The following is a 25,372-nucleotide window of genomic DNA, read 5'->3' on the forward strand; positions in this document are numbered from 1 at the left end:
GAGAGGAACACTTTAAATCAAAAAGATGCAAACTAATTTAATTTTTTACTAGTTTATTTACAAAATTTGAAAACATTATTTTTAAGAACTTTTTTTTTTTCAATTTCCCTCACCCCGCCCCATCAGATTGTACAGCCCCATGATTAATCGCCCCACCCTCCTGCACATCCTCATCCCTCTGCTTCCAATCTCTCCCACCCCTCTTGGATCCTTATATTCATTCTACAATAATGGTTTTATGCAATATCTATTCTTGTGGGACTGAGTTAATTCACTCAGCATTACTCCACGGACGCTCTCCAGTCCCTTCCAAGTTAGGTAATAATTTACAAAATCGTTGCTCCTGTGTGTGGCATAGTATTCCACTGTGTGAGTGTACCTTAATTTCTCAATTCATTTATTTGTTGTTGGACATTTGGGCTGTTTCCATGTTCTTGCAATGGTGAATAATGCTGCTGTGAATATTGGAATACAAATCTCAGTTTGTGCCTCAGTTCTTATTTTCTCTGGGTATATTCCAAGCAGTGGGATAGCTGGGTCTTATGGAATTTCTATGTTCGTCTTTTTGAGGAAGCACCAAACTGTCCTACAAAATTTTTGTACCATAAAACAGTCCCAGTGACAAAACTAATTTTAAGGTAGCATGGGACAAAATTTTAAAAATTATAAAATATTTTAATATAGTTCATGTCTGATCGGAAATATAAACGTAAAATAATTTTAAAAACTTGTGACAAGCAAATGATATATATATTAACACTCACTCCTCTTTTTGCAATATGGTACTCTGGTGGCCTAATGGTTAGGAGCTGTGTTACAATCCCAAAAGCAAGCAGTTCAAATCCAGCAGCTGCTCTTTGGCAGAAAAATGGACAATCTCCTTCCGTGAGATTAAAACTGCCTCTGCAAACCTGCTAGAGCATAAGCTATGGGTCAGTTCTGACTTCACTTTACACAACAACAATACAACTATTTGTAATACTAGCAATGGAAGATAATAAGTATGGAGGAATATGAAAGTTCAGAGAGAAAATAAATTTGAGGTAAGTCGTTTAAAAAACTGTAATTTTGCCCTTAGAAATGGGTAAGAATTTCCGATAGATAGAAGATGAAGATCATATATATAAATGCTATAGACAAGAAAGATGTGATATTTAAGTTATGAATGGGAGAAGTGTTGTAAAAATACATTTCAAAGCATGCTATAAAGAATCTTGTATGCTGTGTGTGTAAATTTTTACCAAGATGGTAGTGAGAATGGAACATGTGTTTTATTTGAATTCAAATATGCTAATAATTTTTAAAAGCAGAGAAAGCACTGTCTATGAAGCATCAACATGAGAAAAATATTACATGGATGAGAGTTAGAAGGAAGCCTTTTGTAGAAATGAACCCTGAAAGAATCCCAAAAGTATATAGTGGATCTCGATCACAGGAAAGATTTTTGTTATTGTTGCTGTTGTTAGGTTTCATCAAATTGACTATGATTCAAAATGGCCCTCTGAACAACAGATTTTAGCCTTACCCATACTATCTTTATCTTCTCTTCTATATCCCAGTTCATTGTTATAGTCACTATGCCAGTTCATCTTATTAAGTGCTTTTCTCCCTTTATTTGAACCTTAATTATATGTAAAAGCATATTTTAGAAATGTTTCTGACATAGATAATTGCTTATTAAGGGAGAAAAAGAGGATGGCAGGAACTTTGAGAATAATGTCAATTTAATTCCAACTGCATAATTTCTGAGAGTTAAGTAAAGAAAAATTCCCTATTAATTCTTCTAAGGAAGAATCTAAGTTAAACTATAATAATGTCGTATTATTCTCTCATCATCGTAACTGAACAAAATTAATCATTAATTGTGTTATTTTTAATGATTGTTGTTATTGCTATATTCCATTGCGTCAACAGCTCACAGTGACCCTATGAACTCTGCCTATCCTGTGCCATCCTCACCAACTGGTACACTCTTGATCCCAATGTTTCAATCATTTTTTCAATCCATATTGTTAAGGATTTTCCTCTGTAATGTTGATATTCTACTTGTCCAGTCCTTCTTCAAAGACTCATCTCTCCTTGCGACAACATGACCAAAGTGAGTGAGATGGTGTTTCACCATTAATGCCTCCCAGGAGTACCCTGGTTTCACTCTTTCCAGGACATAACTGCTTATCCTCTTAGAAATAAAGAAGTTAAACAGAAGATTTCATTTTGAGGGTAGCAAATAGGGAGATTTCATATGTCATACCTTCTATATTTGTATGCATAGAGCAGTCTGCAGTTAGGGACTTTTCCAAATTATTGATGAGTAGTGATGTCAGTTTGAAGACCAAGGTGTGTCTGATTCAGGCCATAGTCTTTCCAATTAATAGCTATGCATTTGAGACAATGAATCAGAATGACAGAAAAATAATTTATGCCTTTGAGCTGTGGTGTTGGAGAAGAGCACTGAACATCTATGGATGGCCAAGAGAATGAACAGATACGTCTTGGAGAAGGTGCAGCTGGATTGCTCTTTGGAGACAAGAATTGTGAGGCTTCACCTCCCTTACTTTGGGCATGTTGTGAGGAGGGGCTATTACTTGGAGAAGGACATGATGCTGGGAAGTGTAGAGAGTTGGCAAAGGAGAAAAAAAATCCTCAAGCAGGTGAATTGACATGGTGACTGCTGAAATTAGCTATTGTGTGTCTGGAACTGTGAACAGAGTTGAGATCTTTTGTTAATACGGTTACTATGAGTCATGCTCAACTCGACGGCACCAAACAATAACAACCACCGAGCATAGTTGAAGAGCACCCAAAGTATAATTTAGGATAATCCAGACATTCTATAGAAATTGAAGCAATGGACTGAAATTAAATGAGCTAAACTCATATAATGACACTTATGTCATAGTAATATAGGGGGGTGACTGAGTGGGTCACAACAAATTCTGGCTGATATTGAGAAGAATCCAAATCCCAGAACACTTGATTGTGCTCGTATGTACCTCATACCTAGCCAGAAAGCTATTGTTCAAATAGAGCCAGGGAACATTGTATGGTTCAAAATCAAGAAAGGACTACATCAGGGATATATCCTTTCTCCATACATTTTCCAATGATAGTTATAGAACAGAGCTCAGATCTTTTGTTCATAGGGTCTTTATGAGTCGTACTAATCTTAACTGCCCTTAACAACAACAGCAACAATATACCTTTTCAATCTATATACATAACAGAGCATTGGGAGGCTGGATATTATAAAGAAGAATGATATATCAGAATTGGGGGAAAACTCATCAACCACCTGCAATATGCATATGACACAACCTTGCTTGCTGTAACTGAGGTATTGAGGAGGACATGAAGCTTTTTTCCTCAGATCAAGGAATATAATCTTCAATATAAATTGAATCTCGACATCAAGGAAACAATATTGTTCTCACCACCAGGGCAGTTGGCAACATCATGATTTTAAAAGTAGGAGTAGATACACTGTGGGGGTAACCAAGTATGACTTGGGCCTACTTCATAAAGGAGCACTTGCTCCATCAGTTGTATCCACAGGAGCAAATAGATAGCTTCTATGTCAGATACACCATCCCTTATGCTCCCACATCCATTTCCACTATCACTGGATTTAATATTTGCTGTTGACTCTTAGACTTTAGGGAAGTGAGTTGGAGAGTGAGTGAAACAAAATTATCACCTAATGCAAATCCAGGTTTTAACCCAGAAGTCGCATGGCAATTCTTCTGTTAGTCCAGGCTCCAGTTTCAGTTTAGCAACACAGATTCAATAAGCCTCTGGTTTCCTTAATTATCTTACAAGATTTACCTCAGAACATTTATAAATCAGCTTCTCTTAAATTACCTGGGAAACAAAAAACACCTTTAACTGTATACTTTACCTCAAGGCTCCTCTGGATAAACCTTGGCATAGTTTCTCCTTAGCAGTGCAGCAGTCTCTCCACCAGCATCATGAGCATCTTACCACCAGGGTCTCGCTCCAGTCTCCTTCAATCAAGCCTTGCTTCCCAGTGTGAGAAGCACTCTCTCCTAAAGCTGATAAACCACAAGAAGTCAATCCTGGAGTAGAAGTTCAAGACAAAGGACTTTTTCTCAGAACTGTCTGAGATAGGAAGCCATCCTTTATATTGTACCTGGTAGTTGTACTTAGAGACTCTTAAAATGAACATATACTAGCCACATCATAAGAGACTGGCAGGAGCAGAAGGTGTCTGGAATCACAGAAATCCTGATGACTTGAGACTTAAGCCATCATTATCAAGTGTTGGTTAAGGGAAGAGAGGTGTAGAATGGTGTAGGCAGAAGTAGAAAGAGATTCTGGTGGAGTAGGGAACTGGGTGGGCCAAAATAAATGTGGCAAGTGTGGGTAGCAACATTGAATCTATCGATCATTTTTCTAATTGAGTAAATGTCTTTCATCATCACTTTTCTATAAAATTATTCCCTGTCAGATACTATTATAAAAAAATTAAGACAGACTATGAAGGATTTGCCATCCATTTCTGAAATAAAAGGCCTTCGAAAACCCTGTGTACAATAGAGCACACTTAGACTAGCAGACTTGACAATTAAGGATGAGATCTCTGATATGGAAACACAAAGAAGGAGGAACAGCTGTAAGCAGAAACTAGTGATTGGAATGTGGAATGTGAGAAACATGAATATAGGAAAATTGGATGTTGTTAAGAAAGAAATGGAACACTTAATATTGACTTACTAGGTATTGGCAAAGTGAGATGGCTTGGCATGGGATATTTTTAATCAGATAATCATATGAGCTACTATACTGGGGATGAAAGGGTGAGAAAAAATGGGGTTGGTTTCATAATTTAAAAAGTAATTTCTCGATACATCATGAAATACAACATCGTGAGTGACAGAACGATATCCTGTCATAAGCATACAAGGAAGTCCAGTGAATACCACTGACAAGTACAACCAAAGAGAAGGAAGTAGATGATTTCTACCAACTTTTGCAGTCAGAAATATATCGAACATGCTCTCAAGATGCATTGATAATAATGGGCAACTAGAACTCAAAAGTTGGGAACATGGAAGAAGGATCAGTATCCAGAAAACATGGCCTTGGTGTCAGAAATGAGGCTGGAGATAGAATGACAGAATTCTACACATTCAATAATTTATTCACTGCAAATACCTTTCATAAGAAACACAAACGCAGACTATACACATGGATTTAACCTGATGGTATGCATAGGAATCAAATCAATTACATTTTTTGAAAGAATCAGATAAGCTCAATATTAGCAGTGAAAACCAGGCCAGGTGCTGATTGTGGAACAGACCACCAACTACTCATATGCAAGCTCGAGCTAAAGTTGAAGAAAATAAAATCAAATCAACAGGAACCAAAATTTTACCTTAAGTCTATCACACTCGAATTTCAAAACCATCTCAGGAATAGGTTTGATGCCTTTAACACCAATAAGCATAGACTAAATGAGCTGTAGAAAGGTATCAAAAACAGTGTCCCTGAAGAAGGCGAAAGATCATTTCAAAGGCTGAAGAGGAAGAAAAGACCAAAATGGATGTCAGATGAAACTGACTATTACATTAAACTGCTGAGAAGCCAAAGCTAAAGGAAGAAATCAAGAAATTAAAGAGCTGAACGGAAAATGTCAAAGGACAGCTCAGGATGACAAAGCAAGATTCTAAAATGAAATGCACTAAGACCTGGAGTCAGAAAATCAAAAGGGCCAAACTCGCTAAGCATATCTTAAGCTGAAGGAATAGAAAAACGAATTCAAGCCATGAGTGGCAATACTTAAGGATGATTTGGACAGAGTGTTAAATGATCCAAAAATCATTAAAAAAAGATGGAAGGAGTATACAGGATCACCAGAAGGAATTGGCTGACACAGAAGAATTTCATGAAATAAAATAGAAGCAAGAGTCTATGGTATGAAGGAGGAAGTTCAAGTTGCTCTGAAAGAATTGGCAAAAAATAAGGCTCCAGGAGTTGATGGCATACCAATTGACATAGTTCAACAAACAGACACTGCCCTGGATGTGCTCACTAAGTTGTGACAAAAAATCTGGAGGACAATCAGTTGGCAACTGACTGGAAGAGATCAATATTTGTTCCCATTCCAAAGAAATTGGACCCAACAGAGTGAGGAAATTGTTGAACAATATCATTAATATCACATGCAAGCAAGAGTCTGCTGAAAATTATCCAAAAACGACTGGAGGAACACTTCAACAGAGAACTGCCAGATGTGCAGGCTGGGTTTAGAAGAGACCATGACACTAGGGATATTATAGCTAATGTTAGATGAATCTTGGCTGAAAACAGAGATCACCAGAGGAATGTCTGTCTGTGCTTTGTTGACTGTGCAAAGGTTTTTGACTGTGTGAATCACAAAAAGCTGTGGCTAATTCTGAGAAGAATGGGAATCCCAGAACATTTGATTGTGCTCATGTGAAACCACAGCTCAAGAGCATCAATTCTCCTTCTATCATGCCTAGTCATTGTCCAGCTCTCTGATACATAGCAAGTGATTGCAAAGACCATGGCATGTATCAGGTGCACGTTAGTCTCCAGACTGACATCGTTGCACTTCAGTACTTTAAAGAGGTCTCTCACTTCAGACTATCTCATTGTATTATGTCTTTTAATTTCCTGGTTGCTGGTGCCAAGAGTGTTGACCGTGGAGCCAAGCAAACCAAAACTGTGAACAATCTCAGTCTCTTCACCATCCATCATGATGCTGCCAGTCGGCCCAGTGGATAATAGAAGGAGAATTGATCCCTTTGAGCTGTGGTGTTGGAGAAGAGTATTGAATATTCCATGGACTGCTAAGAAAATGAAAGGGGTAAAGCCAGACTGCTCCGGGCAAGGATTCTGAAGCTTCATCTGACATACTTTGTACATGTAGCAAGGAAGGACCAGTCCTTGAAGAGGGACGTCATGCTTGGGAGTGTGGAGGGAAAAGCAGAAGAGGAAGACCTTAGATGAGATGGATTGATTCACTGACTTGGGTAATGGGGGCAGGTGTGTCGGAGATGGTGGGATTGGCACAGGATAGGGCAGAATTTAGGGCTGTTGTACATAGGGTCTCTATGGATGGCAGGTGACTTGCCGGCACATAAAAATAACAATAAACAACAACATGTGAAACTTCTACTTGAACCAAGAGGCAGTTATCAAAACAGAGCAAGAAGACACTGCATGATTCAAAATTGGGAAGGGTGTCCACCAGGGATGCATTCTGTCTCCATAGCTTTCCAATCTGTATACAGAACAGATCATCCAGGATGCTGGGCTGTACAAGGAGGAATGTGGCATCAGGATTGGTTGAAGATTCATCAACAACCTGCGTTATGCGGATGACACATCCTGCTTGCTGAAACTGAGGAGGATCTGAAGCCCTTGCTGCAGAAGGTAAAGGACTGCAGCCTTCAATATGGATTGAAGCTCAACATCAAGAAAAGAAAGATTCTCAAAACTGGGCCAGTTGGCAACATCATTATGGATGGTGAAGAGATTGAGATAATTAATAGATTTAGTTTGCTTGACTTCACAGTCAACACTCTTGGTATCTGCAGCTAGGAAATTAAGAAATGAATTGCATTGGGAAAGTCAACTGTCAGGGATCTCTCCAGAGTATTAAACAGTAACAATATCAGGCTAGTGACTAAGGTGAGCCAGGTGTCTTTTCAATTGAGTGTTATGCGTTGGAGAGCTTGACAGTGACTAGGGATGATAGAGAATTGATGCCTTTAAGCTGTGGTGCTGGGGAGCAGTGTTGAATATACCATGGACTGTTAGGAGAACAAACAGGTTTGTCCTGGAGAGCGTGAAATCAGGCTGCTCCTTGGAGCCAAGGATTCTGAAGCTTCATCTGACATATTTTGGGCATGTTGCAAGGAGGGACCAGTCCTTGGAGAGAGACACCATGTTTGGGAGAGTGGAGGGACACCACAGGAGAGGAAGACCCTCGATGAGATGGATCGACTGAGTGATTGAGATAATGGGAGTAAGCGTGTAAGAGACAGTGAGGTTGGCACAGGATAGAGCAGGGTTTAGGGATCTTGTACATAGGATTGCTCTGAGTTGCAAGCAACTCAGCAGCATATAAGAACAATATAGCTGTTCATGATTTGCAAGACTGTGTGTCTTTAGCTAAAGTAGCTGGAGACCAGAGGGAACTGAGATTATCAGTTAAAAAAAAAGCCAACTTTAGGATAACACTGCAATGGTGGATGGAGAAATGACTGAGGTTTTAAACAGTTTCATCTTGCTTAGATCCACAATCAGCACTTTTGATACCAGCAGTCAGGAATGAATAGACAAATTTCATTGGAAAAATCTCCCAGTTAAAGACTTCTTCAGAATGATAAAGAACAATGCTATCAGTCTAGAAACTGAGGTGCACCTGATATAAGTCATGGTCTTCTTAATTACTTACTATGCTTTGGAGAGCTGGGCAATAACCAAGGATAACAGAAGAAGAATTGATGCCTTTGAGTTGCGTTGCTGAAGAAGAGTATTGATCATACCATGGACTGCCAAGAGAACAACCAGATCTGTCCTTGAGACGGTTAAACCAAGTTGCTCCTTAAAAGTAAAGATTGGGAAGCTCTGTCTCGTATATTTTGGGCATGCTTCCAGGAAGGATCACTTCTTGGAGTAGGAGAAATGTTAGAGGGTCAGTGCAGGATAGGAAGACCCTATTGATGGATTAACTCAGTGACTGTAACAATAGGATCAGGTGTGTCAAATGAATCAGGGTGAAGTCTCTCTCAGGGAGGAGTGATAGGGAATGGCAAGGGACACAGTGACAAAGGAGATTAATCAGAACTGGCTTTGACAAGCACTGTGGCAGTTGGACAATTAAAACAGACATTGGGGGGGGGAGAAGAACGAACTGGGGATGAGGGTGGAGAAAACAGTCCAACAATGAATGAATGAAAACCCCAAATCTCTGTAAATGTTCATTAAAACTAATAAAATTTAATTTAAAAAAAAAGACAGTGAGGTTGATTTAGGATAAGCAAGGTTCAAAAGGTTACAGTGAGTGGTACTTGACTTGATGGCACAAAACAGCAACAAAAGTTACACATTTCTCAATATTATCTCAGACAGTGTATATAGAGTTGATCCTTGAATAACATGGGGATTATGGGTGTTGACTTCCTGCACAGTTGATCCCTGAATTAAAACAAAAGTTTCAATTATGTTGGCCCCATTCTAGGTGGATTCCTTTTTCATGTTGCTGTTGTCGTGAACTCTATTGTTTCAAGTATGTCGGTAATATACATCTCAGCTCCCTATTGAATTTCATTCTTCCAGTAATTTTACGCTGAGACAAATGCTCACAAAAATGTGATTAATATAATATAGTATGATTTAAGTGCATACTCAAAACTCTTCAAAGCAACCACAATAAAAACAGAGAAAAAAAAACTCGTATGTGTGGATCTGTGCAGCTCAAACCTACTAATCTTCTTAAGCAAAGGGTTGATAAAGATTTTAATTGAGGCACTGAGGCACATCAACACTAGTGTGTGTGTCTGTGTGTCTCTGTGTGTGGTGTGTGATCTGATAAGATTTGCTTTAGAGCAGTTATAAGTCACCTTCTCTTTCAATCATCTGGATAATGAAAGTTTTAGTCAGCACAAATGCAAGGCGTCTCAGGTCACACTTTGACACACTTTGTCTAAAGCAATGCCACAGTCTCTCAAACACCATCACTCAGGTCTCACCCTCACCAGTGTCTTGCTGTCACCAGGTTCTCATTTCACCTGGGTCTTGCTCCAGTCATCCTCAAGTCTTGCTGCTCAGTATGAGAAGTACTCTCTCTCTTAATTCAGTGTCACAGTTGTTGATGCTATGCAAGACCATGCAGTTAAGGTAACTGGAGACCAGAGGGAATTAACAATGGCTGGAAAAGGCAATTGTTAAACTACCACCAAGGATGGTATACAACAATTTTGATAAGGGTGATATTGAGATAAATTTCCATAGACTTTCAAGATCTAGAATGTAAACAAGTTCAATGAGCTTCCCATACTTTTTTGTTGTTGTTATTGAATAATATTTCATAGACCCATATAATAATATTTTGCACAAAGGAAGTGTTTGTTAAATGAATCATTGGATAATGTGTATAGAATCAGTGTTTTAAATAATGACAGTGAGAATGTAGGCAGTTTTAATTAATAGCTTAAGACAGGTGGTAGAAATATCAGAAATGAATTATTTTACTGATAATAAAAAATTATAAATGCCAAAATATAATCAACATTATAAATCCTAAGAAGAACTTTCAAGCAAACATATACTCCTATTTTCCACGTATCTCCTAACCTTGTATATGACTTACAAAGTATATCTACCTAAGTAATGCCAATATCCATGCAAATTTATTTATCATTCAATAAACAATCAGCACTCTTATCTTCAAATAAATAATAAGAACATAACCACCTGGTAAGAAGCTGCACTGCAATCTCATAGGCACATGGCTCACATCCATCAGATGTTTTGTGAGAGAAGGGTGACAATATTCTCCTGAGCAATAAAATACCTTCAAAAACATGCTAGAGGGTCAGCAATGGGTTAGTTCAGACTCGGTGGTACACAACAATAACAACATACATGACTGGCCTGATTCCTCCACGAAGAATGTTTCCTCTTGTGATGAAAACCAACAAAAAATTACATATGCACATGTTGCTGTTGTAATGTGCCATTGAGTCGCCTGTGGCTCATAGCAAACCTATGAATGAAAGACCTGAACACTTCTATAACTTTCATTGTTTCTCCAAGTTCATAGAGTTTCAGGAGGCTAGCTATTTTGACAACAGCCTTAAACTCTGCTCTATCCTGTGCCAATCTCACTGTCTCCTACACACCCACCCCCATTATTCCAATCACTGGATCAATCCTTCTTATTGAGGGTTAGCCTCTTCTGAGCTGTTCCTCCACCAACACAAGCATGATACCCTCTCCAAGGACTGGTCCCTCCTTGCAACATGTAAAAAGAATGACAGACAAAGCTTCAGAATCCTTGCCTCAAAGGAGCAGCCTGGTCTAACCCTGTCCAGGATGAATCTATTCATTCTTTTAGCAGTTCATGGTTTATTCAATACTCTTCTCCAACACCACAGCTCAAAGACATCAATTCTCCTCCTATCATCACTTATCATTGTCCAGCTCTGTGATGCATAACAAATGACTGCAAAGACCAGTCCTGTATCAGATGTACCTTAGTCTCCATACAGATATCATTCCTCTTTAGTACTCTGGAGAGGACTCTTGACAGCAGACTTTCCCAATGCAATACATCTTTTCATTTCCTGGTTGCTGGTAACAAGAGTGTTGATTGTGGAGCCAAGCAAACTAAAGCTGTTTATAGTCTCAATCTCTTCACCATCCATCACAATGCTACTAATCGGCACAGTGGTAAGAATCTTTGTTTTTTTTATATTGAGCTTCAATCCATATTGAAAGCTGCAATCCTTTACCGTAAGCAGCAAGTGCTTCAAGTCCTCCATAGTTTCAGCAAGCAGATTGGTTTCATCTGCATAACGTAGATTTTTGATGTGTTTTCCTCCAATCCTGATGCCACATTTCTCCTCATAGAGCCTAACCTCCTGGATAATCTGTTCTGCATATAGATTGAAAAGGTATTGAGATAGGACACATTCCTGGCATACACCCTTGCCAATTTTGAACCATTCAGTCTTCCCTTGTTCTGTTCTGACAACTGCCTCTTCGTCCAAGTATGTTTTTCTTGTTGTTAAGTGCCATCAAGTCATAGACGACTCATAGCCACCCTATGAATGAAAGACCTGAACACTTATATAACTTTCATCATTTCTCAAGCATAAGTTTTGCATAAGCATGATCAAGTGTTCTGGGATTCCCATTCTTCTCAGAATTAGCCACAGTTTGTTGTGGTCCACACAGTCAAAAGCCTTTTCATAGTCAATAAAACACAGAGAGACATTCCTCTGATACTCTCTGCTTTCTGTCAAGATACATCTAACATTAGTTGCAATATCCCTAGAACCATGGCCTCTTCTAAACCCAGCCTGTACTTCTGGCAGTTCTCTGTTGATGTGCTGTTCCAATAGTTTTTGGATAATCTTCAGCAGAATCTTACTTGCATGTGATATTAATCATACTGCTCTAATTTCCCCATTGTGTTGGATCACCTGTCTTTGGAATAGGACCCAATAAGCAAAATAAGTGATCTGAATGAAATAGTTTGGGAATTTGTAGTTACAGGAGAGAGGAGATTCATGCTTGTGCGCGTGACAAGCTGAGATCTTAAAATTACAAGTGAGATTTGAAAAATATTGTCCCCATTTAGATAGAATTTAAAATATTTGAATAAATTTGTACATATTCACTTGAGAAATGAGAAAGATGTGTTACTATATTGCTCATATAAATCAGTCAGTACAGTTGTAAATGTTTGCATCTAATAGTTATTGCCCTATAATAAAAACAGAAATCTTTCTGTTTTGTAAAGTAGTTATTATGAGCAAATCTTACTTTGATGTTTGTCAGTATTTGGGAAATTAGGATTGCATATATAGACATGGTTATATATAAATAATAAGATACAAATAAAAACAATGTAATTTTATATATTGAGTTTTGCTATTTCTATTTCCTATTTGATTTCTTTATTTTATACATATTTCTCAGGATAGCCCACTGGTCTTACAGTCTGACAGAAACGTAACAGTGAATGCAAGAAACCACATGGGGCAATTAACTGGACAGCTGACAGTAGGTGAGTGTTTATGCATAAAACCTACTCAAATCTTACCTTCATATGAAACCGTATGAGTTTAAAAGTGTGAAAATTAAAAGTATAATATTTGTAAAATATATGATAGAGTCCTATTACAATCAATTATCTTGCTCATAATTGATTTATGATAAAATTAATCAGGGTTTTCTCTGTGTTTTGGTTATTATTCATCTGGAAGTTTTATAAGAACATTTATTTTGCTATTCATTCCCTTTAAGAAATCCACCATTTATCTAAATGTTTCCTTAGTACATGTTGAATTATGCTATCTAGACTAAATATGTGGAATGATTTCGCATCATGAGACCTATATATCTATGGCTTTATATAATTTGTTTTCTTCTAATATTTACATATGTATTATAACATTCATTTGTATGAAATAATAGCCATAAAAGTTGAATATAATTGTCAACATGCATCAATATCCTAAATTAACAGTTAAAATTATCTCTATTTTTAAGGTTCATAGATTTTAGAAATTATAGCTATAAACTATTAACAAAATATTATTCATGATATCTCCATTATAAAAATATTTTAACATATTGATTTATATTATTTTATCAAAATGCAAGACTCTTTTTATTCCATTTAAATAAGAAGTAAATCAAGTGAAAATTTACCCTCTTTAATGTAAAAGGAAGTTTTTAGTACTTCTGGTTAAAACTGATTAGAAATTACATTTTATTGGCTGTACTTATTTTGTGTGAGAAGGATGGACAATCTCCTTTGATGCTTTTAAACTGTGTCTGAAAACTGGCTTAACAGTACACAACAACAATAACAATAACAATAACAACAACAAATGTTGTAGATATGTTGAATGTATTTATATTCTTTAGTGAAGCCAACGTGAGTAATTTGCTACTTTAAAATTGTTTTCTAAAAATATAATAATATTGAATTGTAATAATTATATCTTATTTGATATATTTCTTTACATATAAAAAGTTGGCAGAAATATATTAATTTGTATAGTGAGCATTTATAAAGGGGCTATACTGCACAATTACTAAAACTAGAGAAAAGAAACATGTTTATGGGTATATAAGGCTCTCTATTGGTGTAATCTGTAGGGAGTTGTAATACTAGAGCAAAGGTCACATCCACCATCTTTGGAATTTCAAATTTGCTAGCAGCTCCACAGAACACAGCCTCAGGAATCCAACGGAGGATCAGCTGTGAATTGGTTCTGACTTGACTACAATGAGTGAGAGAGTAATGTGTATGTGGTCTAAAAGCTCCAGGTCCTCCATTAAACATTCATGTTTAATTCACAATCGCATGCTTAATGTTAACTTAGTGGGAACTACTAAAACAATCCTAAAATGGGCAGATTTTTAAGACAATACTTTTCTAAAATTAAGAACTCTTTAGCTGCTAAAAATATCCTTTAGCATGCAGTTTCTCTTTAAAAAATGTGTTGTGTATTGGTTTGCACACAAAATTCATATACAATGTGTCTCAGACTATCCTTCATTGACATCAAGTTTCATACAATCATTCCCGTATACTGTGTTTTATAAAATCAATCAACATTGAACTATGCCTATCATTACCCTGCATTTCAGGTCCACACCAGATATTTCCCATTTCCTATACCCTCTTCTTCCCCTCAAATTGTGTGACCCTATAATTTTTCTGTATCCATCTCGCCTCTGTGCTCCCACCCCTTCTCCCCTTGAACATATATATATATTACTAGTTATCCTTCTATTTTTACAATAATGGTTTTATGCAGTATATGTCCTTATGAGGCAGAATTAGTTCACTCAACATAATGCTCTCCAGTCTCTTCCAAGATATATAGTTGTTTCTTGTTGTTATGTACCATATAATTACTTGTGACCCATACAAACCCTATCCTGAGCCAGCATTATCCTCTCTAATACATCTACCCCCATTACTCCAGTCACTTAGTCAATCCATCTCATCGAAGGTCTTCCCTTCTTGTGCTGTCCTTCCACCCTTCTTAGCAAGGTCCTCCAAGGACCGGTCCCTCCTTGCAACATTCCCAAAGTATGTCAGACAAAGCTTCAGAATACTTGCCTGCAAGGAGCAGCCTGATTTCAACCTTTCTGAGATGAATCTGTTTGTGCTCCTAGAAGTCTATGTCATATTCAGTACTCTTCCTCAGCACCACAGCTCAAAGGCATCAATTCTTCTTCTATCATCCCTAGTAATTGTCCATTTTTCTGATGCATAGCAAGCAATTGTGAAGACTATGACATGATAGAGAAAAGATTGAGATTTTTAACAATTGCAGCTTGCTCGCCTCCACAATCAACACTCTTGGCAGTCAGAAACTCAAAAGATGAATTCCATTAGGAACATCTGCTATCAGGGACCTTTTCAGAATACTTAAAAGCAACGATGTCAGTCTAGAGACTAAGGTACACCTGATGCAGGCCATGGTCTTTGACTGCATCAGATCCCTGATAGCAGATGTTCCTAATGGGCACATGGACAGGATGAGCCAATCTTTGGAGAAGCATATAATGCATAGAAGGGTGGAGGAACAGCACAGAAGAAGACCTCAGATGAGATGGATTGATACAGTAACTGGGACAATAAGGGTTGGTGTGTTAGAATCAGTGAGATTGGCTCAGGACCAGTCGGGCTTCAAAGTTGCTGTACATAGGGGCTCTGTGGGACACAGGAGACTTGACAGCACATAGTAACAACACGGCCTAGATGAGGTACATGTTAGTCTCTAGACTGACATTTTTGTTCTTGAGTACTCTGCACAGATTCCTGACAGAAGACTTTCCCAATGCAATTAGTCTTTTAATTTCCTGGCTCCTGGGACCAAGAGTGTAGATTGTGGAGCCAAACAAACTGAAACTGTTAACACTCTCAATTTCTTCACTATCTATCATGATGCTGTCAGTTGGCCCAATGGTGAGAATCTTTGTTTTCTTGATATTAAGCTCCAATCCATATTGAAGGTTGCTGTCCTTGACATTCTACAGCAAGTACTTCAGGTCTTCCTCGGGTTCAACAAGCAAGGTTGCGTCATCTGCATAATACAGACTGTTGAAGAATCTACTTCCAATCCTGATGCCACATTCCTCCTTATAGAAACCAGCCTGTGTTTTAGTTCTAATTTCTTTGGTATGTGGTTCTAGCAGTGGAAAAGATGGGTCATATGGAATTTCTTTGTTCAACTTTTTTGAGGAAACACCAAACTGCTTTCCAGAGTGGCTGTACCACTTTACAATGTCATAAACAATCCTTGACATAAAATATGTTCTTAGTAGAAATGAAAAAAATAAAAACTAAGTATACAAACACAACATTCCAAAGTCCATAGTGAAATACAATAGCTACATTAACCTTGTCTGCAAAACAAAACAATTGTTTGATAATAAGGCATGTAGCCAAGTATTACATGAATATTGCTGCAAGTTTCCCTGCAAGAAACACAGTGAAGAAGAGCATTATGTTTCTATTAAATATGTTTTGTCTTATTAATATTTACCAACAGAAGAAAAACAGAGAAAGATAAAGTGCAAGGAAAGAATTCACCTGGTTTTGAATAATGTGAATCACTAACTTAGCGTTTTCATAGATAGTGCTGTGGATGGATAAAATACTTCTATTCAATGAAGCATAAACTAAAATTGTCTAATAGTTTGCTCTTTAGGGCGTGTTGTTGATGTCTTTCAACTTTACATTACTTTACATTTTTTAAATTAAACATAATCAAAAAGACATTCAGAAAATAGAGGGTGGGCAGAGGGTAATAGATGAAGTAAAACCACACATGATTAATTAGTAGTTGGATGCACTCCAGAAATTTAATTTATCATTGTAACATTCCGTTTTCTCATTTGTGAAACTGGGAAAGTGACACATATGCTATCAAAAAATGCTATCAAGAGGACCAGGGCAATTTCAGTGTCTGTAAATGGGAGGTAAATAGTATATGAAGTTTTTATTATGATCATGATAATGGCTATTATATTTTTTGCATCATTTGCATTAAACATGATCACTAGCTATTGTGTGGTTATTTCATAATTATTTTCTGTCCAAAGTACCTCTGCTACATATGTTACATTACTTCAGCCAAGATTTAGCACCAAAACATCACAGAAAGTGTATCTGATGTGTACAATTTTTTTTGTTAAATCACATTATGATAAATCTATCTTTGGATGTAAATAGAAGAAACTGAAAATGAATTTTAAAATGTAGACATATAACTTTCACTCTAGTATTAATGGTATCAGCATATAATAATGCCTTAAATTTTTTCTCTTTAATTTTCTTCAATTTGTTTTTTGAGTTGTTGTCATAATTGTAGTAGAGGAATTATACTAACTTATAAACTTTTAGGATTGCATTGCTACCCAGGGACTAATATTTATGAAAATATATTTAATTAATATTAATTTTTGAAGTAAAATAATTCTTCTTTCTACACTCAAATGAGGGAGATCTGGTAGCCTAGTGGCAAGAAGTTGCATTGCAATCCCGAAGGCATGTGGTTCAAGTTCACAAAAAGCTCTGCAAGAGATCTTAAAATGGGCAATCTCCTGTTAGATTAATTGCCTCTGAAAACCCACTGGAGAGTCATCTATGGGTGGGCTCCAACTTGATGGTACACACAACAACAACAATAAACAAAACTACAAAATAAAGTTAAAATCTATTAATTTATTTGTATAATCTTGACTTCATGGATTTTCCCTCTGATATTTTGAGGAATACAAAGAAAAAGTAAACTCTTTTAGATAGTTGTTTGTACCATTTTTCTGAATGAAGTTCGACAAAGTAATTATCTGTCTCTTTTGTAATATGTCCTTCTATTGCCTTAAAAAAATTTCATACAAATATGATTCATAGAAACGTACACAAGCTAGAAATTAGGCAGACATATTGAGTTGATTATAAATCTAGATTAATTATAGGAATATGAATTCATATTATTTATAATTAAACAATTAAAAAATATTTAATACATACACCAAATTGAGCATAATTAAATCTAAATATAAATATTTTTAAACTTTGATAAAAAAATTAATGGGAAAATATTGTAGTATACTTGCAGAATACAGATTTATATTCAGTTTAACAAGATATATTAATTTGCCCATGAAATCTTAGATTTTCATTTTCCCTTACTTTTACCACAGAAGAGATTTTAAGAAGTCAAGTTTCTTTTGCCAAAATTCTCTTCTAAAAATAGAATTATAGAAAGGAATGGGGTGGTTGTTGGTAAGTTAATGAAAGTAAAAATTCAGGTAGGTATCAGACTGTGAAGAAAAAGTAAGCAGTTATTTAATCAAAACTGAGAATACATCTCCAGGTCAAAATAACTCTTCTTTAATCTGTAATTGCTCTTTTAATAGAACAAAGCGTTCTCTGTTTCTGTCTTTCTCTCTCTCTTTATATTTGTTTTTGTTAGGTGCTATGAAGTCCACTCCATTTCATAATTACCCTATGAAGAACAACCCGTTCTAACTATTCCTGCCATGCTTAAGTAAGTGAGTCAGTGTCAGTTCTAGTCATTGAGAAGCTTCTCTTTCATTGACTCCTTCTTTCTAAACATCGTGTCTGTTTCCAAGGATTGCACCCCTTAAAACATGCCCCAATACATGATACGACGTGCCATTTTTTACCTTGTTACACCTACTCCAAACAGATTGATGTGTTACTTTGGCAATGTGTGGTATATTCAACACTCTTTCTCAACATGACAACTCGAAGGCCTTAATTGTTTTTCCGTCTTATGAATTTTCTAACTTTTCAAGCATATGAGCCAATTTAAAGTACCATTGTTTGGATCAGGCTTACTTTAATCTTGACTTTTATTGTTGCTGTTATGTACTCTTGAGCAGCTGACCCACCAGAGAGTTTTCAGAGACAGTAAATTGCAAAGAAGATTATCCATTTTTCTTTCATAGAGCACCTGGTGGATTTGAACTGTGTTTTATATACTTTTCCCATTGTTACGGAAATTATGATGTTTTCATTTAAAAAAAATTAAATAAAAACCACCTCAAACTCTTTCCTTTCTATTTGCAACTCATAGTTGACCCCTCCAGTGGGTTTTCTAGACTGTAAACCATATCGGAAGAGATTGCCCATCTTGTCTCTCAGGGAGCCAGCTGATGGATTCAAACTGCCAGAGAGGGGTCTTCTTTGGGTCAGTAGTAAAACTTCCTGTGGAAGAGGCCACTAGAATTCCTTATTATATTGTCATTCCGCATTCAATGTCAAATGACATGACATTTATCTTTAATGAAGTAGATTAAGCTCTTATAAGTTGTTTCAAATAATTGATATTTCTGCGTAATTACTGTTCTTCAATAATAGCCAGGTTGAATAATCTATTTAGTTATATATTGTTTTTTTATTCTTATGTTGTAAAATTATAAAAAGTAACAAGATTTTTTTCTTTCCTATATCTGTCATTAGTCCATAATCTTTATTATTAATTGCCATCAAGTAGAGAACAACATAGTGAGTGCCATTAGAGTGAGACCCTGTGAAAAATAGCTCTGAATTTTCCCCTTTTTTGTGCCATCAGTACTGTCTCTGGTAGGTTTGAGCTAATTGCTACAGTCACTATGTCAATCGACATATTTGAAGGTCTATTCAACAGCCAGAGGTTGAAAAATTGCAGTTAATAAGGAATACATCTAAAAGGTAGACATAGATTTCTTTGTGATTATTCTTATAGATTCACTTCCATTTACTTTTTAAAAATATAGTTTGAAAACATAACAGAGTATAATTATATATGTCATTCTCTGCTTTAAACACGACAAAAATTCCAGATGGAGCATCTGTACCATTATTCAGTAAAATATTAATGGTTAATTAGGTGTTAAGACAATTGGAATTTCATTACTGTGAAATTGTACTTTTAAAATGAGTATATTTAAGACCAAAATATACTGACATAAATGAGATCTCATATGTCATCTTAATTCTACTTGTTTAATGCTCAATAAATTTGCGAGAGTGAATTACTGAATGAATTACATCCGAAGAACTGTTAGATGTTATTGTCAGAATCATTTTCTCATTTTTTATGCTCTCATTTCCATTTATCAAAAATCAGTGACTTATCCAAATTATATAAAAAGCTTAATTACAATCCATAACTTCTAATTTTTTCTGCCCTGCTTCAGCAATTGCTTAATGTCTATAGCCACAGCTGCCTTGAATAAGGCTGAGTATATGGTAATAGAAAAGAACAAAATTTAGAAGCAATTAAATGATGTGGCTTGCATTAAGTACTGGTTTTCTTTTAATACTTCACCTTTTGAATGGTGCACGTTACAGGTCTAAGAAAACTGTTATGGACAGCTCCTGCAGCCAGGGCTGGCTCTGTTTCTGCAGAAGGCTGAAGTTCTCACCTTAGGGGATTTATGACAGAGCCAAAGCCAGAGAGTTGGGGCAACAGAGGCAGACGTGCCAAAGCAGAGGAACACAAGTGGTTTCTTAACCTTACAAAGGGCTGTCAGTCAGTTTCTAAATCCTAAATATGTTTCATTTATGATAATAAAAAATTTATTCTAAAAAGGAAAAAAAAGAGCTTTAGGATTCCCTGAAAATCCCTGATGGGTGCAACCAGTTAAGCACTTGAATGTAGCAATAAGGTTGGTAACTTGAATTCATCCTCAGGTTTCTCACAAGGCAGAAATGGTGATTTGTTTCCAGAAGATCACAGCCTCTAGTCTGCATATGTGTAGTCACCCTGCGTCAGAATTCAATGGTGGCTAATGAAGACTCTCTGAGGAAAATGCTTTTTTTTGTTGTCTTCTGTAGTTACAATACACCAACTGAATGCTTATTTTAAATAAAGTATAAGGAGTTAAATGAGCAGACCAAAACTATTTTTTATAAGTACATGTACATTATCCACACAAAAGACCCTTGTAACATGTAGAAAAAACTTACTGCTGTCCAACAAAAACTGAGTCATAGCTGCCCGTCCATGTGGGTTGCCAAGGTTGTAAATTGCCAGGGAAGAAGTTGTATTTATTTCTTCATGAAGTCTTTAGGCTATTAGAACCATCATAGAGATTTAAGTATTCTCTGGGAAATACCCAGGGAATTTCCTATGGGCTACATACACCACCATAAAACCTGTATGCAGAGCAGATTATCCAAGAAGCTGGGCTCTATGAGAAGTGTGGCTTCAGGACTGGTGGAAGATCTATTAACAACAACAATCTGCCTTATGGAGATGACACAACCCTGCTTGCTGAAACTGAGGAGGACCTCATGCACTTGCTGCAGAGGGTCAAGGACTGCAGGCTTCAGTATAGACTGAGGCTCAATGTCAAGAAGACAAAGATTCTCACCACTGGACCAATTGACAGCATCAAGATGGATGGCAAAGATATTGAGACTCTTCACAGCTTCAGTTTGCTGGGCTCCACAGTCAACACTCTTGGCACCAGCAGCCAGGAAATAAAAAGCGTATTGCAATGGGAAAGTCTGCTGTTAGGGACCTCTTTAAAGTACTCAAGAGCAACGGTGTCTCTCTGGAGACTAAGGTGTGCCTGATACAGACCATAGTCTTTGCAATCACTTGTTATGCATCAGAGAGTTAGACAATGACTAGGGAGGATAGAAGGAGAATTGATACCTTTGAACTGTGGTGCTGGAGAAGAGTGTTGAATGTACCATGGACTGCCAAGAAAACAAACAGATTCATCCTGGAGAGGGTTAAACCAGGTTTCTCCTTGGAGGCAAGGATTCTGGGGCTTCGTCTGACATACTTTGGACATGTTGTAAGGAGGGACAGGTCCTTGGAAAAGGACATCATGCTTGGGAGGGTGTAGGGACAGCACAGGAAGGGAAGACCCTCTATGAGGTGGATTGATTCAGTGACTGGTGTAATCGGGATGGGTGTCTCAGAGGCAGTGCGATTGGCACAGGTTAGAGTAGGGTTTAGGGCTGTTGAACACAGGGTCGCTATGAGTCGCAAGCAACTCGACGGCACATAATAACAACAACAAGAACAACACACACTACCAGAGTTCTTGTATCCTACAGTATGAATGAATATTTCAAATACACATTTTACTTTGACTTTTCTGGTAGTGAAAGGTAAATATGACATACTTATACTATTATTGGAGGACTTGGAGAACATCCAGGCTCTTAAAGCTTCTTGAGGGTCCACGATGAGTTACTTCTGATTTTATGGCACTAGGAGATTTGGATGAAAAAAAAATGAAAGTGTTATTTTCACATATATTAAATGACATGCTTAATAGGAAGAAAATTCTGTATCATAAGAAAATGCCCTGATAACCAAGTGGGTTGTGTGATTTGTCACTAATAAAAAAGGGTGATAATTAGAATCCACCAACTACTCAGCGTCAGAAAAAGGAGCAACTGCCTATGATTTACAGAGTCCAGAACCCATTAGAGAGTCGAGATCTGTATGATAATGAGTTTTGATTCAAAAAGTAAAAGGAGAGTTACATTGCACAAAGCTGTATTAAAATTCTTTAATGTAAATTGAAGTTATAATAAGTAGTGAGATAAAACAGTATGAAAGATACGAAAATCTAGTTCATGAAAACTGTAAGTGGCCCTATAACTATGATAAAGGAGATTACAGATGATTTTTTGAAAAATTCCTAAATTATACAGCCCTTTATCAGAGTTTCCACTTATCAAGAGTAACAGCACAAAATATTAGCAATTGTGGCTAGAAATTTTTCTTTAAAAATTATTTTTGTTGTTGTTGTTACTCTGTGTCATCGAGTCAACACCCTGCTATAACTTGTGCCATTCTTACTGTCTCTGATACACCTATGTCCTTTACCCCCAGTCACTGAATCAATCCATTTCATCGAGGGTATTCCTCTCATGTGCTGTCCCTCCACCCTCCGAAGCACAAATGAGCTTCTGAATCCTTGCCTCCAAGGAGCAGCCTGGCTTCACCCTCTCCAGAACAAACTTGTTTGTTCTCGTAGCAGTCCATGATATATTCAATACTCTTCTCCAGCACCACAGCTCAAAGGCATCAATTCTCCTTCTATCGTCCTTAGTCATTGTCCAGCTCTCTGAGGAGTTCCATGTAATTGAAAAGACCATGGCCTGTGTCAGACACATCTTAGTCTCCAGACTGACATAGTTACTCTATAGTACTTTGGAGAGGTCTCTGCCAGCAGACATTCTCAATGCAATTTGTCTTTTTATTTCCTTGCTGTTGGTACCAAGAGTGTTGATTGGAGAGCCAAGCAAACTGAAGCTGTCAACAATCTCAAAATCTTTACCATCTATCATGATGCTGCCTGAAGGTCCAGTGGTGAGAATCTCTGTTTTCTTCATGTTGCGCTTCAATCCATATAGGAGGCTGTAGTCCTTGACCCTCTGTGGCAAGTGCTTCAGGTCCTCCTCAGTTTCAGCAAGCAGGGTTGTGTTATCTTCATAACGCAGTTTGTTGATGATGTTTCCTCCAATTCTGATGCCACATTTCTCATAGAGCCCAGCCTTCTGGATAATCTGTTTTGAATATAGATTGGAAAGGTATGGAGATAAGACACATCCTTGGCCCACACCCTTCCCAATTTTGAACCATGCAGTGTTTCTTTGCTCTGTTCTGACAACTACCTCCTGGTCCAAGTATAGTTTTCACATAAGAACAATTGAGTGTTCTGGGATTCCCATTCTTCTCAGAGTCAGCCACAGGTTGTTGTGATCCACATGGGCAAATGCCTTTGCATAGTCAATGAAACACAAAGAGACATTTCTCTTGTACTCCCTGCTTATAGCCAAGATCCACCTGACAGTAGCTATAACAACCCTAGTTCATGACTTCTTCTAAGTCCATCCTACATAGTGAATTGATAATAAAAACCATATCCTTCAGTAAACAATAAGTAGAACAATACACACATGCACAACTCACTTTTACAATTGGAAGTAAGTAAAGTACTGGGAAACAAGACTGACGACTGTTCAACAATTTTGAGCTTCACAGAACACACGTAGGATCATTGAGGCATCAACACTTTATTTCATGCTATATGTCCCAGTAATTATTTACATCTGGAAGCTTTTAAAAAATAGTCACTAGTCTTGCACAATAGCAAAATAAAACTTATGTGTACCAAAATCATGTAATTATTAGGAAAGCTAGGCTATCATTAAGAACTTTACAATAAACTTTTTGCTTGTCAAGTAAACATGTTCAGTATTTTCAATGTGCAATAATTTTGGTTAATCCACATATCTATCTATCTATCTATCTGATAATATTGGGCATACACTACTTTTTCTAGAAGGTAATTTATTTATTGATATCTTTAAGATATGTGGAAGGAAAGTAAAGAAAGTCAGAACATACATTCTATAAAGACTTTTTAAAATATAAGTATTGTGTTTTTCACTATAAGAATATTTTAGCTATAATCATTGGACAATATAGCAAAATATTACAAATGAGCTGTTTTACATGGAAAGAAGGACTTCTCAAAATCTAACATTAGGAAATAAGTTAATTTTTTTTAAATTGATGACATCTTTATTTTTATCATTTAAAGGCTGATGACAAGCTGTAATTCTAGTAAAAAAAAAAAAAAGCCAACATCTCAATTGAAAAGAATTGTATTCACTCATTAAATAAGTTAATTTTAACAATGAAAACAATGGAATCTAGTACCAGAATAGCACATGGAAAACCTATAAGACAGAATATAATGCCTCACAGGTTTTCTGAATCTGTAAATCTTTCCAGAAGCAATTGCCTCTGTTTACTTCCAAGAGAGATTACACAGGAGATACTGGTAGATTAGCAGCTGATGGTCTAACAATTTGTAACACCAGCATTCCGTGGATGGATTCTTTGAGCCAGTGAAATCACAGATCTGTCATGTCTCACTTATGTAAACTCCTAGAAATGATTCATCATTTCTCAGCAACCCTCCATTTTGCTGTAGGAAATACTATAAACACATCTACCTTAAAAAAACAAAAAACAAACAAACAAAAAACATGAAAAAAGGAAGCTCTTGAAGGCCTAATGGCAAGAAGCTGCACTGTAATCCCAGAGGCATGCAGTTCAAATCCACCAGATGTTCTGCTGGAGCAAGAGGTGCAATCCTTCTGTACCTGTTGGACCTGATTTGATGGTACACATGCAAAAATATAATAATATAAAATTTAAAAAATAAATAATATGCAATTAAAAAATAAATGAATAAAATAAAAGAGTTAATAGATATGGAGTTCTTTTGTACAATAAAAAGCTAAAACTCTTGGCTACTAACCAAAGGTTGGAAGTTTGAATTTCCAGAGGTCCCTGATAAGAAAGATCTGATTATATATTAACAAAAAACCAGACAATACGAATTTTGTGGAAACCAGTTCTACTCTAAAACACAGAATTGCCACTAATCAGTGGTGTCTTGACAAAATTGATAACTGATTAATATATATGGTCAGTGCTGGAAGACAAAAATTCTCACCACTGTACCAATTGGTAGCATCAGGATGGATGGCAAAAAGATTGACATTGTTCACAGCTTCAGTTTGCTTGGCTCCACGGTCAACACTCTTGGAACTAGTAGCCAGGAA

General features: G+C 36.7%; 1 protein-coding gene across 1 annotated transcript in view; it reads left to right on the forward strand.

Annotated features, from left to right (window-relative positions):
• SGCZ (sarcoglycan, zeta) overlaps positions 1-25,372 on the forward strand; it is a 755,475-nt gene that overhangs the window by 519,992 nt on the left and 210,111 nt on the right. The window contains exon 3 of the mRNA XM_006893559.1: positions 12,700-12,787. Coding sequence (XP_006893621.1) covers positions 12,700-12,787 — 88 coding nt within the window. The remainder of the gene's footprint in view (positions 1-12,699; positions 12,788-25,372) is intronic.

This window comes from Elephantulus edwardii, unplaced genomic scaffold (assembly GCF_000299155.1).
Source record: "Elephantulus edwardii isolate Elephantulus edwardi_28Jun2011 unplaced genomic scaffold, EleEdw1.0 scaffold00128, whole genome shotgun sequence".
Taxonomy (NCBI): domain Eukaryota; kingdom Metazoa; phylum Chordata; class Mammalia; order Macroscelidea; family Macroscelididae; genus Elephantulus; species Elephantulus edwardii.